The following is an 18,770-nucleotide window of genomic DNA, read 5'->3' as shown; positions in this document are numbered from 1 at the left end:
AATTTATTACTTTTCCGTTTGTGTTTGCCGGTTGAGATTTATTCAAAAGAATGTCTACACAAAAATATGCAGCAGTAAAAACAGTTAGGTATTTAATTAATAGTCGGGCCCTCCCTGGAGCCATAATTAATGCACGTTTATTTCAAAATATTTTCAACGATCTGGTATTTTGTTGTGCCGCATGTGCATATCCGGCATAAAGGATCAACATTATAATATGTATGAATGTAGGTGTAAAGCGCGTGCATCAATGATGAATGAACGAACAGCCTTGAACAAGTTACGAGGAAGGATGGGGCAAGGTCACGTAGTACCAAGCAGGAGGTTCTGGAGTACGATGTACCCGCTTGACCCAACAAAGTAATACCTCCTTGCAGTCATCATTACATATTATTGCCCAACTGCCACTAATCAGTCAGTCCTACCAATTCTCAATGCCGAAACATTTAGAAATAAATAACGGCTCACTTTCATATTGCCTAACCAAAACGAAGAAAAAAAAACGAAAAATGTGGGCTACATGAGATGCATTTTAACGACATTATTGCGCCATCAAAACCGAAGAATGCACTCACCTTTTTTCTTTATATATGTGATAATTTATCGCCCTAGCCATGAGGATAGCCACCATTGGTCTAATTGCTTTCCCATGTCCATCGAAATAATACGTAGCTATCTCGTAGAGGTCATCTTGGTAAGTGCTTCTTCGCAAAGCCTGGAATTAACAACAACAATGCGTAACAAAACCAACTCATCCAATTGACAAGTTTCTATTCTCTGCACTTGTCGAGCAATTAGTCTTCATAATCATCCACCTTGAATGGTTTAATATGCACCTTTGAACGCATCTTTCGAAAAAATGTGCATGTTTCGACACGATTAAGCAACATCCTTGATCACCGCGAGAAAAATTAACGCTATTATCGGACTTACGTCTCGGATATACACGTAAACGTCCTTGAGGTCGTCTTCTAAAAGGTGATAGGGGTCCACTTGGTATTCGGGGAGGGAACCAGGTTGCTGCGTTCTCATCGTGCTGAAACTGCGCGCTGTGGCTGCAACTTCCGGCCTGCTGCAAGGATGCCAACATCCTGAAGACACACTCTGTGCCGCAGCCGCCGCCAAAGTCTGTGATTGTCGCTGGTTCTGAAACCAACCCCCAAATCTACTTAGTCCACATCACCTTTCCAGCACAGACGCGAAATTTATATTTCAATTATCTTCCCACCATTTGCATTTTTCAAAAACGGCAAAAAGCTTTGAATACAGAACCGCAATTAAATTTGCGCTAATGAAATACTTCTGTTTTTAACTGATAAAAAAAATAAAAATAAAAACAAAAGGTAGGACAACGAATCTACAGTTGCTACCGATCGCATTGATCACAAATGTATTTTTGTCGTAAAAATACGATTATTTTTCAAAAAACTAAATGGTAGATCAATAAACATTGGAAAAAAATTGAGTGTTCCGTTGGCGAAAACTCGAAATGTCTGAAAGACTCAGTTTTACTTGTAGACTTATAACTGGATTGTAAATAATAGAGAGTGTTAGCACACTTGGCTTAACTCTGTCGTTCCCTTTAGCCTTAATTTCCTCCTCCCTTAGTTATTAGTCTTTGGGCATCTAAAACCTGGGGCGCCAGAATCTGAATGCGTCCCTGTTAATCACGTCTAATTGAAGATGCGAATAAAAAACGCCCCAGATAGCCAGCGAAATACGAAAGCGTAACCGGCAATTAGAAGTTTATTCACCCGAAAAACTTCATTTAGCTGCGACTGCAAGCGAATTCGCTTGAAAGTTCACATCTTGCGTGCAGCAAAGCCAATTACCGAGAAAAATGATTAATGAACTTTGGATGCGAGTCAATGTTACCTAGTGTCGGTCTAGCTTACAAAGCAACGAAACGTTAACCTTTTGTGAGTGTTACGAAATTGTTACATACTCACCATCCTCCCATTACCATAATTTATGCCCGAGAAAAGCGAACCTTTGAGTATTTTAAATATTCATGTCGGCCCGACTGTGATAACTTAATGATATGGGAGTAGTCGTGAGAGGATGTGTCTAAACGTTACCAAATTTTAACACGAGATGACAAAACAATAAGTGAGAGTCAAAGAGGAAGGTCCTGCAGTTTTGCAACGGAAATTATTTGCTTGAACTAAGTGTCAACTTGCTAAAATTATTGTTCCATCAGAAGCTTGGCATAAGAAGTGACGATAAAGACATTTCGCCTCGCCGGCGCGGTTTCACAACTCGAAAATATTGCAATATTTCACGTATCAACTAAAATTAAAGATTTTGCAACGAACAAGTTCTCGCCACCCGACCTCGGTCTTGTTAAACACCACAACTATTCCATTAATCACCACACAATCATTATTACCAAATTACCAGATTAGCTCTTCAGCTGGGATAGTTCCCTATGCAAAAATAGCTTGTTGCAAAATTCCATTTAGGATTTCTCCACCTGTTACTAAACGCGACCGATTTTTGGCCAGTTTCGTAGCACTTTTGCAAATCATCGCATTTTCCGTTATTGCGAATTTTCATTTGGAAATATCTGTCACCTGCTGCTGCTGAAGACTTCTAACCCACATTTGGTCGCAACAGTGGAATGTGAAAGTGAACAGGGTATAACTAGCTCTCTACAAGAACTGATCGGCTGTGATCACCGATTTACACATGCAATATGTGGTAAATAATCGAATTTTAAGCGCTAATGCATATTTGAACTTCTTTTGTAACAACGACAATATTTGTTCCACGTCTGAGCCAATAGGCATACATCCGCAAACCAGGATCATTTGGCAACAGTTCAAATAAAACTCGAGCTTTAATGTGCTTTCTTCACAAAACAACTACTAATTTCAGTGATTTAAGCAACTGTGGAAAGTTGAGATCACCATATCGCATAATTCCTTTCATTAATAATTGTAGGTAACTGTGTTAAATTTATTCATTATTTCGGATAAACAATTACCACTCGCATAACCTGGTTAAATGCAAGAATAAAATGATGTAATGCGAACTAGTAGACAGTCGCTAAAACTATTTTTCACAAAAATAAACACATTCAATAAAACGCTTTCTACTACTTATTATTAAAATCCTCTGACCAAGAAAAAATTATTTCGTGTTTAAGAATTCCAATATTGCGTTTTTTACAGTCGTTTCGTAATCAAAATCAGCGTGAATCCTTCCCATTTATAGAATTCTTTTAAAAATTCTCCTCAAACATCACACTTAGTATGGAAATACTTTACATATTTTATTTAGCATACAATACACATTTCATCACAGAAAATGACAATATCAATTTAACATTTTTAAATAGGCTCGAAGATAATAAATTACATTAAACAATTAACTGTTTTTACCTGAACTTTTTAGCAACTCGAAAATGTATTAAAATTAAAAATGACAATGCATGGCAAAATTTTTATCATTTTCGAAACAACTGTAATCTTATCTGAACATGAATTATTGGAAACCTCGTATATTTGGTACTTCCGGTTTCACCAGAAGTGTTTCGTGTGAAACTGCACTACTTTATCACTTTCCTGATAAAATGGTAGAATAGTGATTACCAAGTGTAACCCTTGCATTCCATAATCGTATCATAAGCACTTTAGCAAACATTTTTCAGCAAACAGCTGAAAAACCATACGAAGTAACTTTTACAATTTTGCCTTGACTTTGAAGCTTACAGTTTGTCACGTTTAGCAAGAATGGTAAATGAAACACAGTCTACAAATTCTTAAAAGCATTTTATTTAAGAAATCAAGTTTTACAGAAAAACCCGCAAAATAGAAAGTGAAATATAGGGCAATAGCTTGTGGTCAAAATTTTTGTATAATAAATTAATTTCAGTTTGAACACGTAAAACATAAATGCAGTGCCTCAACAGGTATCATATACATTAATGTATAAATATCATGAAATGACACAACGTGAATAATTAAAATTTCTCAATAATGAAGGTCGTTCACTTACAAATTTCAGTGTTTGATTAAATATTTCATTTGAAAGGTAATGATAAAACGCCCAAAGAAAAAGTGGGTTACATTGTCTATGGAACTTACCTATACAAGTTGGTCGTTAATCTACAGTTTTCTTCGGTAAATAGTGCAAAACTAATTTAACCACTACACGTTATTAGGTATTATTTTTTATCGAAAAATTTGTTTTATAGAAAACAAATTTGGCGATTTTTAGTAAATTACTCAACTAAACATTTGCGTTTCCAAGATTTGTGCAACTAACAAGACTACTTGACAAATATCATCTGTTTGCATAATTTCATGAGTTGCAAATAATATTAAATAACAAGCGGACGTGGAAGCTGCAAAGAAATCTTGTTTCTATTTAATTTCAAATTAACGATCCAGACCGTCTGACATTTTCCATATTGCTGATCGTTTAACACGACATGAGAGCTTCCGTTATTTCAGAAACTCATTACTTGAAAACGATGTCAAAGTCACCAAATAAAAACACCTCAAAGCCCTGTGAAAATTACAAAAATTTTCACAATTAACTCATTAAAAGACGGAACACAGTCATTACGGAAGACCTTTCCACTTCCTTATGTCTGTGAAGAAAATGACATTTCATAATTGGATTATGCAAGTCGGTGGTGCATCTGATTTCAGTGTTAATTAATTTTTCGTAAAATCTCTTGACACTGACACGGTTTGAAGATTACACAAAAAATTTACACGTTATTACGTATACAAAACACATAATTATAACATAATTAGTTTAGTTAGTGAACATCCTCTATATAAAAAAATATAATTTGCCAACGTGCGACCATGACCTACCCCAAGCTTAGACATCCGACTAAGATATACCACCTAATCATTACATTGTTATGAGACAACATGCAACCGGTTTTTATCTGTGTTGAAAAGCAATAAATATTTATGTTAAAGCGGACAAAAGAGACTGAAAGTAAATAAACAATAATCCAAAATTCCAATTCCACTTCATTATCTCCTTTGTCTATTTTAGAAAACTGCTTCTGATAAAAAATGAGTGGTAGAATATTACCAACTTTTTAAACGAAAAGTCTTTGAAATAAAATTAACAAACAATACTATGCTTTGGGATAGAATTAAAAAAATTTTTAGAAAAAACTGTAGTGCATTTGTTACAATTTCTAATATTTATAATTTGCAGTGAAATTATTGGACTGTGATTTTTTCACAACTAATAATGATTATGTGTTATCTAATTAAGCTGACTTGTAACAGGTGGATTATGTCTAATGGAATTGCAGATTTCAATAGAATTCATTTTTTCGAAGCATAACTTTAACAACCCAATAATTTTTATAGAAACTTCCAGAAGATCCTCACGAACGGTGACATAAAAAAATGATTTGTTACACAAATATAACCGTGGTAATGGTTATGTTAATGTTAACTAATTTAAAGTTATCAACACTAACGTGCTTTTAGATACCATTAGTGTAAGTTTTTTCCAATTTGACGTAATTCGTCTATATCGCACCTTTGTATTATTTAGAATTAAAAGCTATCTATTTACTAGTTTCATGTGCAACATTAATGTATTTAAATGCAGGAGAAATGGGGACTTATGGCCACATTTTATTTGCTCTGTTAGGTGCATTCGATATTTATTTCTCGATTTAATATAATTAGTGCAATATTGTGAAAGCCCAGCTATAATAACCTCATTGCACTTTACTCGAAAGCTAAAACAATTCTTTGTTCAGCGCCATACAAAATTTGTTATCTAATTGTAATATTACAAAATTGTATCCAAAGAAATAGGTATGTCAAAATCGTGATCAACAATTTTGTATTGTTTTGTTATTTAAAATCATGTACTTATTTTTACTCATTATGTGAAAGTGTGCACGAACGTGCATTCGTTGATGGTTCAAATACCAGTCAAGTTCAAACGTAATAATAACGTAGTTGCAGCAACAAACGAAACTACGCAAGGTTACACCAAAATTCATTCTCAACATATTTCACAATTTCATTATTTATTCGACAAATTAGAGAAAAAAGTAAATAATTGTATTGTTCCCAACTTTCGGACGCTAATTAGTCGAAACAAACGTTCTCAGTTTACACATCTGCCAAGATCGGAAATCTGCTGTTAAGGATTTTAATGAGTTGCAGCAAGTTAACAATGTGCATTTACGTTGCCTAATTATTATGTTAGATGGATTTGTTCGATAGGCGATTTCGCCACATACAAAATCACCGCATAGAATGGCTTTTATTAAATGGTGCTTTACACTTTCCACTACAATTGGCCAGTTATTGAATCTTGAGCTCGAATAGGTCTTCGTTTCGACGCTGGACTTTTGCTATCCAAACACGCAGGCTTGTGTAAAGTTATTTCTGTGTCAAGTTGACTTACATAACGCACAATGCCAAAAGTGATAATTTGATTGGAAGAGTTGCCTCACCTATATCTATGCTTAGCAGCTACTTTACTCATTTACTTTGTTAACGCATTGCATTAAATCTGAGTAATGCTTATGTATCTGAAGTAGGTCTAGACTTCAGTCTGATTAAACCGTACTTACATATGACCTGAACAGAAAGTAAATTTTGCAAGACCTTTTTTTATAATCGAATGCATATAAAGTGAAGGTGTTTCATAGATTGGCTTGCGAGCTTAAGAGGGCGGAAGTTGGAAGGGTGACGCCAATTGCAACCTTAACTTAACCTTAATGCCAACCTTAATAATTGTTTTTTTAGGTGTGCACTCATTGTTAGGCCTTTTACATTGACTTTTTGATCAATCGGAAGTTGGCCACTCAATTTTGTTTGGAAAACCTCGTCATATTTTTGATGTTTGATAATCAAAAGCTCAAATATTTTTCTGGCCTTCCATTGAACCGCTCGTAAGTTTTTTAGAAAAAATTGGTAATGCAATGCAAACACGAATTGCAACACACGAATATGAACTAATTAAAATTTCGAACTTTGTCTTTTGCTTATTCCGATAGATTACTCAATTTTATGGTAAATGTAAGCCAACATTTCAAATCTTTGTTATGCCTGTAATTAGTGTGAAAGGTGCATCGACCCAATAAAAATCAAAAGTTGTTTCTTCAAGACAATTTTCTGCAGGATTCTTGGAAAGTATTTTTTATGTAAAAAAATAGAAACCGCCAAGAAAAGCTGAACTGAGCTTTTGAATCGATTGAAAAGTATAGTTTATTATTCTTACGAACAAAAGGAACTATTTTTATCTACTGATTGAACTAATCGACTGACTAATAAGTAATAAAAAACATTGGTTTCCCAAACTTTCCGAAAACGACTAGCAGCACTAAAATTAACCAGAAAGTGTGGCTGTTTCTTAGATAAATCACAACAATATAGACAATTAGAAATTTTATTTTTGCAACTTTCAAAAAATAATAAATAGAATTAAACATTTAAAGTTAAAATCTCACCCATTATAGTTATACATTTTGTTGTAACTTTCTCCGTGTGCTTTTCAGTAAAAATAATAAAAAGGGTTATAAGGAATCTTTACAACTTAATATCAATATCACACTTTTGAGGGTCCTTAAACAATTAAAATTCGTGAGAAGAAGGCAAAGTAAGATCGTATCTGCTGAAGTGAAAGTCAAGTCTTTAATTTAAATTGTACTGAAACTTGATGAATTTACTGTTTAGTAATAATGTACATGTGGGAAACGCGCAAATTAGACAGTTGGTAGTTGAGCTGGCAATGATTCAAGAATTATTGGCAAATTTTATCAGACAGTGTGACTGTTTCCACGTGTGAGTTCAGATTGAGCAGGTGTCGGTCGCACCTTACTTTCTCTACAGCCCATCGCTCTAACACGCAATATATTGTTAATTATTTCGACGAAAACATTTGGTTGAATCACCCTGACGCGGAGGAAGTCCCACGACATTGACCATCGACGAAAGAATCCCAACTTCCTTCCGTTCAGCTCGTTGCAAAACTCACTTATTATTCACAATAGAGCGAAAGAAAGCTTTCCGAATTTCATCGCCTCTTCATTTTTTTAATTAAATCCGAGTGTAAACAATCAGGCCAGAACCATATCACACGAAAGCGTTGAAAAAACAATTTGACTAGATGGAAATCGTGCAGCATCTCAAGGTGAATAACTTTCCCTGATATTGCCTGGCCGTAGTTTGGGATTATTATAAATTTTGACATCGATAATCGAGGCATGGCGATCTACCTGATGAGCTCTCCACGTCGGTCAGCGGCTGAAGAAAGCAACAGCTGACCCACTTCAGAAGGAGCAAGGCCACTCTCACTTCTCCTTAGAGGCATTGGCCCAAGAAGATCGGTTTCATTTTTATCTGTTTTTTTCGAACTGAACCAAAATTTTTAAACAATTCATCGACTCTCGAAATCGAAATCCAAAAAATTACACACGCCGTCCCAGATTCCTGCCACCATATGCAAGCTGCCCCACCTCAAGCAAAATTTTGTAATTCCTACACGTGAGACACGAAACAACAAATGTCAACTATCAACGTTATCATTTCCAATAAACATTGGAAAATTCAGTTGTGGTTTTATAAACACCACGAACTTGGGCAAGATGTACGGATGAATGACACCAACTTCAAACTGTATCAATTGTTTCAAACCCTTCACTAAACTCCTTCTTAGTGATTACCAGTGATTTAATCAAGCGTAAGATTTTTTCAGTTCGTTAAAGTGACGTAATTTGGAAAGCTTGACGCTTCTTCTATATAAGATTTTACAAGGACGATTTCTGCGCACCATCCAATTATTCGTAGTTTTACAGAAAAATGCAATTATTCAAAATAATTGACGAGATGTTTACATAATCCAATATTTTGATTCGTTGTACTTGACCTTTTATCGCAAACCGATGCAAAACTGTAACATTTTCGATTTTTGAAACTCTATTCAGTTGAATAATGGGACTTGAAACCCAGCAACAGGATTAATAAATTATACAAATGGAATAACTTCAACAAGTATGATAATAGCACGTAATGTAGTAGATGTAGATGACATAACTGTCTGGGCAACAAGAATGTCGGATATAAATCTCATGCTATTTTCTACTAATCTGAATCAAGATCTTGAAATTAAACAATGAAATGCAGAAATTTTCTTCATCTTCGAAATTTATTGTACCAGTGCCCCACTTTTTCCTAATTAAATTAAACAATTACCTAATTAAATGCATTGCAACATCTTCCTGTAGGTAAAGCGACTGTCAATGCTAAAGAGTGCAAAAGTGCGACATATTAAGTTTCTAATCAAGTTTCATGTAATTTTGCGGTTAAATGTAATCTGAGGAATGGAACAAAATAAAATATCTAACGTAATTTGATCCAGAGCGTTTATTAATTAAATAATCTTTACTAAATTTTTTCTCAAAATTAGTACAAACTTACGTATTTGATTACATATCGCCATTTGCTACTCGCGATTTTGACATGGAAATAGATAAAAAGGTAACAAGTTTCGGTATCGTATTGTAAACATAATACAGTGACTTTACAAATGATATTGAATGTCCTCGCTTGTCAGATTAAATGAATGAGATAAAATCGTAATTTTCCAGATTCATACCCGTATCGAAATCTTGCGTGAAACATGCTCATAAATGTTTGTATAAAAACTAATTTTGTAGCAAAGATAACACAACAATAACAGACTCTTTTCTAATTAACAATTACCTAATTACGCTCATTAGTGCTCGAAAATAGATATAAAAATTTAGTCTGTTTACTAAATTTCAAAAACTAGAAATGACAGGATTCAAATAATCCATATTAGCACAATAAACAAAAAAAAACAAATTAAGGTTGAGAGTTATCATTATCAAACAATAATAAATAAATTATACTATTTAATTTTTTTTTATTATTACGCACATTTATATAAAATATCTTTGTGACTTAAGGCTTAAATATACGAACTTCTCCCAGAAAAAAATTACGAAACAAAGTGAGAACATCAGAAATAAAAAATAATTAACAAAAATAAAAAATTGGTACAGTAATACAGTCTAACCCTATTTAAAGTCAGCGTATACTATGTGATGTCATATTACTTTTTTGTTAATAAATACGTATTTTTCCTTAAAGTGCTTTTAAAATCATATTCTAATAATTTACCATTTGCATTAAATCTTAAGTTTCTTTGTTTTTTATTTATTTTTGATAAGCCAAATTTTAACTCCAACTATTTTGCTGGCAACTGCCAATTCGAGTTATCGAAGTTTGACTGTACTGTAATTTGAAAAAATCCAAAAATCTTCTAATTTTACAAAAATTTGACCATGAATACACTTTCAAAAATCGCGAATAGCTTTTTTTTTAGATTTTCGATAGTTGCTCTCAATAGATTAAAACAGTTTCCTTGGCTAAGACAAAAAATTAACTACTTGCCCGTTTTTTAAGACTCAATAACAGCTCCTCCAATTAGTAATAAAAATTAGAGAAGCAACAAAAAAGAAATCTTTCTCTAATTATCCAGTTTTGTGATAACTGCACATAAAAACATGAAACTTTAAATGAATCAGTCTGACTGCATATGAGTCAAATTCCTTTCGTAAATAATGTAAAACAGCCGATTTATATTTAAAATCACCCTGTGTTGTAAGTGGCGAACGAATGCATACAAGTGAGTTAAAAGAAAGTTATTACAAAGATAGGAATTGAGAAAGTTGTACGAATTATACTCGCATAGAATTTTTCACGAACACTCAAGCAGTAGATCCGCTTGCTAGCCTACTTTTTAATTGCGTGAAAATTTTGGCCGTTTTTCCCCCAAATAACTCAAAAATAGGCTCGTTGAAGTGCGCTTGCGCAAAGCGCGAACTTAAATCCGAAAGGGTTCAAATCTAGGCCGTCATATCACCTAATCACCATAAGCGATTAAACACAATCAAACTGCTCCTAGCATTGAACTTTCCAATCTGATGGGATAAAAGTAAAAGTCTGGTCTTTAGCCTTAGGAGAGAGCAATTTTGCAAAAACAAAAAGGGGTGGTTTAAAAAAAATATCTGACCTGGTGCTCCTTGGTCACTATCCTGGGGGTGGTTTGCAATCCGAGTTTTGTCCGCACACAGGAGGACGCTTCCCTCCTGAATTGAGCCGATTGTCCCCACTGACACAGTTTTTCCTGCACCCGAGCACAGAGTCTACCAGAGCCTAGAGAAGCCATCGTCAAGACTGTTGTGAGACGGTGGTCCCCTATCGCAAACAGGCTCGGCATCGCACCTTTCCACCAGTTTGTCCCACTACAGCTGATCGGAAAACGCTGCTGCTCCTAAACCATGGCCGGTTCACTTTTAATCCGCTTAAATGTCGCAATACAACGGCTCGAATTGGCCATCGCCTCCGTCTTGGGCAGAAGATTTCCTCCAGGTATTCGCGCGTTACATAACACCTCCGTCGAGGAGAACTACACGCGGGGAACGAGTCTAACCTAACTTTTTGACAGATGGATACTGTTTGGCCGGTGTCGAAGTCCAAAACGAGCCTTCACTCCCGAAACCCGCCTTCTCCCTGAAGGATATTATCGGGGATGGCTTCCTCTGGGGGGTCCCCACGGCCAGGCGCACCATCGAAAAAAGGATGAAGAGGAAATATGGGCATCCAGATTACGTCATGAAGATCCTCCAGCCCAAGAAGAATATCAAAACGTGCAGTGAGTGTGGGGATGATCACTTAATCGGAGTCTTGTGCCGTGAGTATCCGGAAGGCAGGAGCCACCAAATGCCCCAATTTTCCCTTCCAAATTGGTGCAAAAAAATAACTAAATCTGGTTGTTACTAACGTTAAAACCTGAATTTTTATTCAAAAAGCATAAAAAACTGAAGAGCCGCTCTAGTTTTGCCCTCACCTAGAGGGGCTATCGCCAAAAATCTCGAAATGGGGTTGCGTAACCACGCTAAATTTAACGTGGTGGTATTACTGGTTGTCTACATATCAACAATATTTAAAGTAAAAGCATGGAAAAATAACTCATCGGAAAACCCATTGATTAAATTGATTAAAAAGCTTCATTCACAAATAGTAGATTCTGTGAAAAACTCAACAGTAATCCATTCAAAAGGACTTGCGATAAAGTGTAGTCTACAAAAAACTTTCGTTCATTTCATCAATAAATCCCTTAAAAAGTGTCGGCATTAAGATAAGAAAATCCATTCACTGAAGACTACAAAAATAAACAAGTTTTTGCGATAAAGTGTAGTCGCCGTTTTTTTACAAAAAAATTCATTCAAGCAAATCGATTCATTGAGCTTGTGCGCTCCAAAAAATTAGTTAATTATTAGTTTATTTCAATAACATTGGCAAACCTCATACTTTTACGACTGTTGCCAGCTTAATTCACGTCAGATCAAAAATTAAATGAACGCTTTTTAGCCACGTGTTACAAAAAAGTTATTGACGAAACCAAAGAGATGCAAGACGCCATTCAGAAAGAATTACAACTGTCTCCAGTCGAAAACGAGGTGGTTGTTCTATACGAAGGCGAGAAAGCTGGAAAACCTGATGAATTTTTCGAAGGGAAACGTATTGTTGAAATACCGAAACCACGGCCTGCATGGTTCAGCAAAAACCTTCTCCAACAAACAACACAGCAGCCAGCGACAACAACTGATGTAAAACCGTCAGATTTAGGTTAATGGTTGATTGAATAAATAAACACGTACTTTAGAAAATATATTTTTTATTTGCGAACCTTAACATCCAAACGATTAAAACAAAAAATATAATACTTTCAAACAAATAAGTTATGAACTCTATCACAATAATTCAAAAGTTTCCTCTGTAAAATGTTTCTCAACGTGGTCTTGGAAAACTTGGAAGCTCAAGCCACCGTTGAAATTCTTGCAACATATGGGGCATATCATGTCTGTGGTTTCCGGGGGGTCTTGAAGACTGGTTTCTGGAAGAGCGTGAGCCTTTGGAGATTCGCGCGTTTCGCATAAATTAACCGTTGATATACTCTTATCTACCATTTCTTTTTTCTCCGCTAGTTTACTATCACAGACCTTCTTTCGTTTAATCTCTGCAAAAACAACAACAATGTTATAATAGGAAGCAGAGTAAGGATCTTTAAGAGAACACAGATGTATAAACGTAAAGCGGAGCATAAAACTGACAGAAATAAGAAAATAATGCGGCAAAAGGTAAAAGTGAGCGAAAAATCGCCAAATGAGAAGAAAAAATTAAGTCGTGACTACATTGTTTTTAGCACGCTTTTGGGCCAAAAATTCAGTTTGCGGGGCCAATAACTCACCTTGTATATTATTTAGTTTACTTAAGGCTAATTGCAAGGCCACTCTCTGGTTAGCTACCGTCAGCTTAGTCGTCTTTAATTCTTCCAAAATACTGTTAAAGTTCTCTATGATGTTGCTTTCATAGTCGTCATACTGAAACCCACAGGACTCTGATATAATATTCTCGCCCCACTGCGCTCCCCTGATCTCCGAATAGAGCGAGTCAAGTTCACTTTTATCCTGAGCGAACCCATTGATTATTTTCAGAGAAATCTCCTCCAACTCTGCACAAATCTTCCCATTTTCTTCAATATTCTTCTGGAGCACTTTCGTATGCGGCTCGTCCTGAGTGAAGGTTTTCGAGCGGATCAAAGGCGAATGCGTCTCCTTATTTTTCGAGGTGTATTGCACCAACGAATCGTTGATTTTACTCAACTGTGTCCCAAGATTATGATTTACATGACTCAACCTACTGAGCTTATTCCACAATTCCTGGTTTTCGTTCGTCACCATCTTGACTTTATTCAATAACTGGAGCTTATTTTCGGTCAGTTCGGCCACCTGTGCCTTTAATTTATCGAAATCGGACAGTGAGACACTGCTTTGCTCGCTCTTACTAAGCTGGCCTCGCAAATGGAGGTTTTCTTCCTCGAGGGTCGTCACCATTTCTTGCAGGTTCTTACAGCGCTCTTTGAGCGTTTGCAAAGCCACATGAACGGCATACTGGGCCCCAATAGGCTCCTCCATGCTCTTTGGGGCTTTATGACATAACCAAACTTAACGCCACGGAAAACTTTAGCACGGTGAAATGACCAAGGAACCGACTGATTACAGGGGGAAGTCCCTGTTTTTGTGTGTGTTTGTGGTATTCAAGAAATTTGGCAAAAACGTGATAACTGTCACAACCCTAGAATAGAGTCCGCGAAATGACAGATCGTCCACGGTGGTAGGAGTGCGCAGAGACGAAAACTCGTCTCGGACGAGTCCAATCTTTAAATTAGGGGTGTTGGCAGAAAACAGTGGCGTGGCGTGTACTTACATGTGTAGGGAATTCGTCTTAAAATTTAACATTTCAATATTACCAGTTATAGTAAAGATACCAGTAGAAACATTTTTTGCAATAAACGCGTTTTTACTCGTTACTCATTGTGTATTTTTATTTATTCGACCTCTCTGCTTTGTATTTCTAGGAAATCAACGTGCATTAGCATTAGATATGATTTTTACTATTTCATCTTGCAATTATTGAATAGAGGAAATTTTAACTACTACAAATTATGAATCTCAAACCCTTCTTGATCATAGAATAGTTTTTTGCTACGCCACTGCTCAATCTCCCCACTCGATGAAGTACGCATTGGCTCCGCCTATCGTGGTCGTTTACAGAGTTTCCGAGCTCTAACACTTTTATAGAAGCGGAACATAATGGTTGGCAATAAATTCCTAGCTGAAGCCATCTAGCCGCATCATCACGTACTAAAAATGGCGCAAATTTAAAATAATTCCGATTACTTTGTATTTTTTTAATTTTTGCTCACGTCAAAATGATGTCAAAACCTTATCAAATACAATTATTGAAAATTTCCTAATTGTATTTGAAAAGGTGGATGCACAAACAGCACAGATGGAAGAATTTTACCCAACATGACACGATCACATTTAATGTTAAAGATATTTATTAAATCCATTAAGTTTACAAAACTAATAGTCGTCACCGAATCGATGATAACGACATACTTGCAATCAGCCAAACTGGCACCGGTCTGGCACCTTATGTTTGCAACTTCTGCCTATGGGAGTCTTCTCGCAGTATGACTCACTTGCGGTTCGATCTCAAAAAACTCACTTTTGAGAAAAACGCACCTATCTACGTAAACCTTCTGGAGCTCATTACTACGTTATATTTTTGAAGATCATGTTGTTCCTAACCGATAGTAGGCAATAGTCTAACCCAAACACGACACCTTGATCCACTATCTTAATAAAACTTTGAAAAATTAACGTGATATTATAAAAAATAAACTCAAATTTTGCTGACGTTTGTGAAATTTTTACTTGTCAGCCGCGCATCGGTACCACGTTTTTCTTCAATAATCTGAAATTTTAAATCCGCCAATAGGACTTCTTTTTCCCGTAAAACATAAGGCCATCTATCCGCATCAACAGTAAAACCTATTTCAGTGAGGGTTCGATTCGTAAAACCTGTTATTCTGTGGATTTGGCTATATCAGTTCGGGATGCCTGGTTGTATCCCTTATTCCCTTAAAATCAACAAAAATGGCGATTCAAGTAAAAAGTGAGTGAAAATAAAAATTATTTTTCTAATGTTATTTTCAATTTGCACAAGAAAATTCATAGTGTACGGTCATCAGGGCACTCAGAAGTCAGAGGAATCGTTTGGTGTAAGTTTCAGCTTGAAAATCCAGAAGTAGTTAAAGTAAAAAATTACCAAGTTATACTTTATGTTTTATTACGTGTTAAACTTAACAACACACGTTAACATACCCTTTATAAACGTTTAAACACCCTTTTTCATGAAAAGGTTGACATGAGAAGTGCATTTTTCAATAAATCTCACTGAAATTTATGTCGTTGACTCAAGGTAGATTTGTCTGTCCTTAAACATGTTCAATAATAATTAATAGCGCTCTAGAAGAGCAGGAAAGCACACAAAAAAAAAACATTAAAGTTAAAATTTAACACTTCAGAAGAGAGCATAATACACCCTAACCCTACTTTCTGAACTTTTGTCCTTATCTGGCAATAGCACATAATAAAGGTAGAGATTTCGACCCTAAATATCCTATCATAACGCTCTGAAAGGGCAGAGATGGAGACAAAATTCATAAAAGTGTAAATTTTGTCATTTTCGGGTGACAACATAACCCTACTTTTGGAACCTACCGAATTTTCAACAAAATGAAACAAACAAACAATGTGGCTATACGCATTGCGATACCACTAATTTTCGCACCAAAATTTCACATTGCCAGTTTCTGTTTAAATAAAAACATGCATTTTTATTTTTCCATTGACTGCATGCGAAACTTTTATAATTTTAGACGTTTATAGGCAAATACATTTGTCATTATTAATTTTTTTAGATCAATGCTGTTCTATTTTGAATAATTCTGTGTATGAATGTTTCTAAATTTGACGGATTTTACCAGTGAATATTTCTGGTAATGAACTGTTTTATACTTGTGACGTCACATCCGTGACGTGTCCCGAGGTTAGGTGTGCGGCGCAGGCGGCGAGAGCGCTTCAGTCGACAGCGAGCAGTGGCAGGGGTCACATCGGGAGCGGGAGCGGGAGGCGAGGCGAAGCGAGGTGAGTCGGTTTATTTAAATTATTGTGTATTGTGCGGTTTCGTTCAATTTATTCAGTTTGTTACTTGCCGTTGTTGCGAACGGACGTATGCTCAAGCAAATCTAAATTTTCCGGTTTAAATTTTCAATTCGGTGACTAGTGATCGCGTTTGAGTGACACATTTTAAATACAGTAAATAAAATTATAATCAAACACTCAAATAATTTATTGCCACGTAATAATTTTGTCTTTAATTTCAATGAATGAAAGTGGCTTGCTCAAAATTTAATGCAAATAAACATTTTTTTTTGGTTTCATTTTTATTATTATTTTTTTTAATGCTACAAACGGTAGCCAACGTGGAAGCGATATGAAGGTAGGTGTATTTTATTGCTGTGTCGTATTTATTTATTTCACGAACCAATAATTTCATAAAACTTAAATGCAATTAAAATCTTTAAATGCGGTGTTGAAAAGTGATATTTTGAGTGACACATTTTAAATACAGTAACTATAAATAAAATAAAACACTCAAATAATTTAGTGCCACGTAATTTTGCCTTTAATTTCAATGAATGAAAGTGGCTTGCTCAAAATTTAATGCAAATAAACATTTTTTTTGGTTTCATTTTTATTATTTTTTTTTAATGCTACAAACGGTAGCCAACGTGGAAGCGATATGAAGGTAGGTGTATTTTATTGCTGTGTCGTATTTATTTATTTCACAAACCAATAATTTCATAAAACTTAAATGCAATTAAAATCTTTAAATGCGGTGTTGAAAAGTGATATTTTGAGTGACACATTTTAAATACAGTAATTATAAATAAAATAAAACACTCAAATTATTTATTGCCACGTAATAATTTTGTCTTTAATTTCAATGAATGAAAGTGGCTTGCTCAAAATTTAATGCAAATAAACATTTTTTTTGGTTTCATTTTTATTATTATTTTTTTAATGCTACAAACGGTAGCCAACGTGGAAGCGATATGAAGGTAGGTGTATTTTATTGCTGTGTCGTATTTATTTATTTCACAAACCAATAATTTCATAAAACTTAAATGCAATTAAAATCTTAAAATGCGGTGTTGAAAAGTGATATTTTGAGTGACACATTTTAAATACAGTAACTATAAATAAAATAAAACACTCAAATAATTTATTGCCACGTAATTTTGCCTTTAATTTCAATGAATGAAAGTGGCTTGCTCAAAATTTAATGCAAATAAACATTTTTTTTGGTTTCATTTTTATTATTTTTTTTTAATGCTACAAACGGTAGCCAACGTGGAAGCGATATGAAGGTAGGTGTATTTTATTGCTGTGTCGTATTTATTTATTTCACAAACCAATAATTTCATAAAACTTAAATGCAATTAAAATCTTTAAATGCGGTGTTGAAAAGTGATATTTTGAGTGACACATTTTAAATACAGTAATTATAAATAAAATAAAACACTCAAATTATTTATTGCCACGTAATAATTTTGTCTTTAATTTCAATGAATGAAAGTGGCTTGCTCAAAATTTAATGCAAATAAACATTTTTTTTGGTTTCATTTTTATTATTATTTTTTTAATGCTACAAACGGTAGCCAACGTGGAAGCGATATGAAGGTAGGTGTATTTTATTGCTGTGTCGTATTTATTTATTTCACAAACCAATAATTTCATAAAACTTAAATGCAATTAAAATCTTAAAATGCGGTGTTGAAAAGTGATATTTTGAGTGACACATTTTAAATACAGTAACTATAAATAAAATAAAACACTCAAATAATTTATTGCCACGTAATTTTGCCTTTAATTTCAATGAATGAAAGTGGCTTGCTCAAAATTTAATGCAAATAAACATTTTTTTTTTTTGGTTTCATTTTTATTATTTTTTTTTAATGCTACAAACGGTAGCCAACGTGGAAGCGATATACAGGTACGTCCATTTTATTGTTGTGTCGTATTTATTTATTTCACAAACCAATGATTTCATAAAACTTAAATGCAGTTAAAATCTTTAAATGCGGTGTTGAAAAGTGATATTTTGAGTGACACATTTTAAATACAGTAACTATAAATAAAATAAAACACTCAAATAATTTATTGCCACGTAATTTTGCCTTTAATTTCAATGAATGAAAGTGGCTTGCTCAAAATTTAATGCAAATAAACATTTTTTTTGGTTTCATTTTTATTATTT

At 34.6% G+C, this 18,770-nt stretch overlaps 3 protein-coding genes and 1 long non-coding RNA gene across 4 annotated transcripts in view; 2 read left to right on the top strand and 2 right to left on the bottom strand.

Annotated features, from left to right (window-relative positions):
- The window catches only part of qless, a 40,034-nt gene extending 28,784 nt beyond the window's left edge, over positions 1-11,250 (bottom strand). The window contains exons 1-3 of the mRNA XM_968226.4: positions 11,044-11,250; positions 934-1,146; positions 576-715 (exon numbers count right to left, since the gene is read on the bottom strand). Of these exons, the coding sequence (XP_973319.1) occupies positions 576-715; positions 934-1,146; positions 11,044-11,250 (560 nt within the window). The remainder of the gene's footprint in view (positions 1-575; positions 716-933; positions 1,147-11,043) is intronic.
- Positions 11,251-11,262: 12 nt separating this feature from the next.
- Positions 11,263-12,703, top strand: mRpL32 (mitochondrial ribosomal protein L32). Its single transcript, XM_968260.4, has 3 exons — positions 11,263-11,402; positions 11,479-11,724; positions 12,405-12,703. The coding sequence occupies exons 1-3, from the start codon at positions 11,312-11,314 to the stop codon at positions 12,665-12,667; spliced, it is 600 nt and encodes a 199-aa protein (XP_973353.1). The 5' UTR covers positions 11,263-11,311; the 3' UTR covers positions 12,668-12,703.
- spn-F lies at positions 12,695-14,674 on the bottom strand. The gene is made up of 2 exons (XM_968294.4): positions 13,285-14,674; positions 12,695-13,053 (listed from the first exon to the last, which is right to left on the bottom strand). The coding sequence occupies exons 1-2, from the start codon at positions 14,009-14,011 to the stop codon at positions 12,788-12,790; spliced, it is 993 nt and encodes a 330-aa protein (XP_973387.2). The 5' UTR covers positions 14,012-14,674; the 3' UTR covers positions 12,695-12,787.
- Positions 14,675-15,240: 566 nt separating this feature from the next.
- Positions 15,241-15,720, top strand: LOC135265842 (uncharacterized). The gene is made up of 2 exons (XR_010333675.1): positions 15,241-15,560; positions 15,612-15,720. It is a non-coding gene; the product is annotated as an uncharacterized LOC135265842 (long non-coding RNA).
- Positions 15,721-18,770: the final 3,050 nt, after the last annotated feature.

Source organism: Tribolium castaneum, chromosome 4 (assembly GCF_031307605.1).
Source record: "Tribolium castaneum strain GA2 chromosome 4, icTriCast1.1, whole genome shotgun sequence".
NCBI lineage: Eukaryota > Metazoa > Arthropoda > Insecta > Coleoptera > Tenebrionidae > Tribolium > Tribolium castaneum.
Note: the sequence above shows the minus strand (reverse complement) of the source record. Positions and strands in the feature narration are given on the sequence as shown.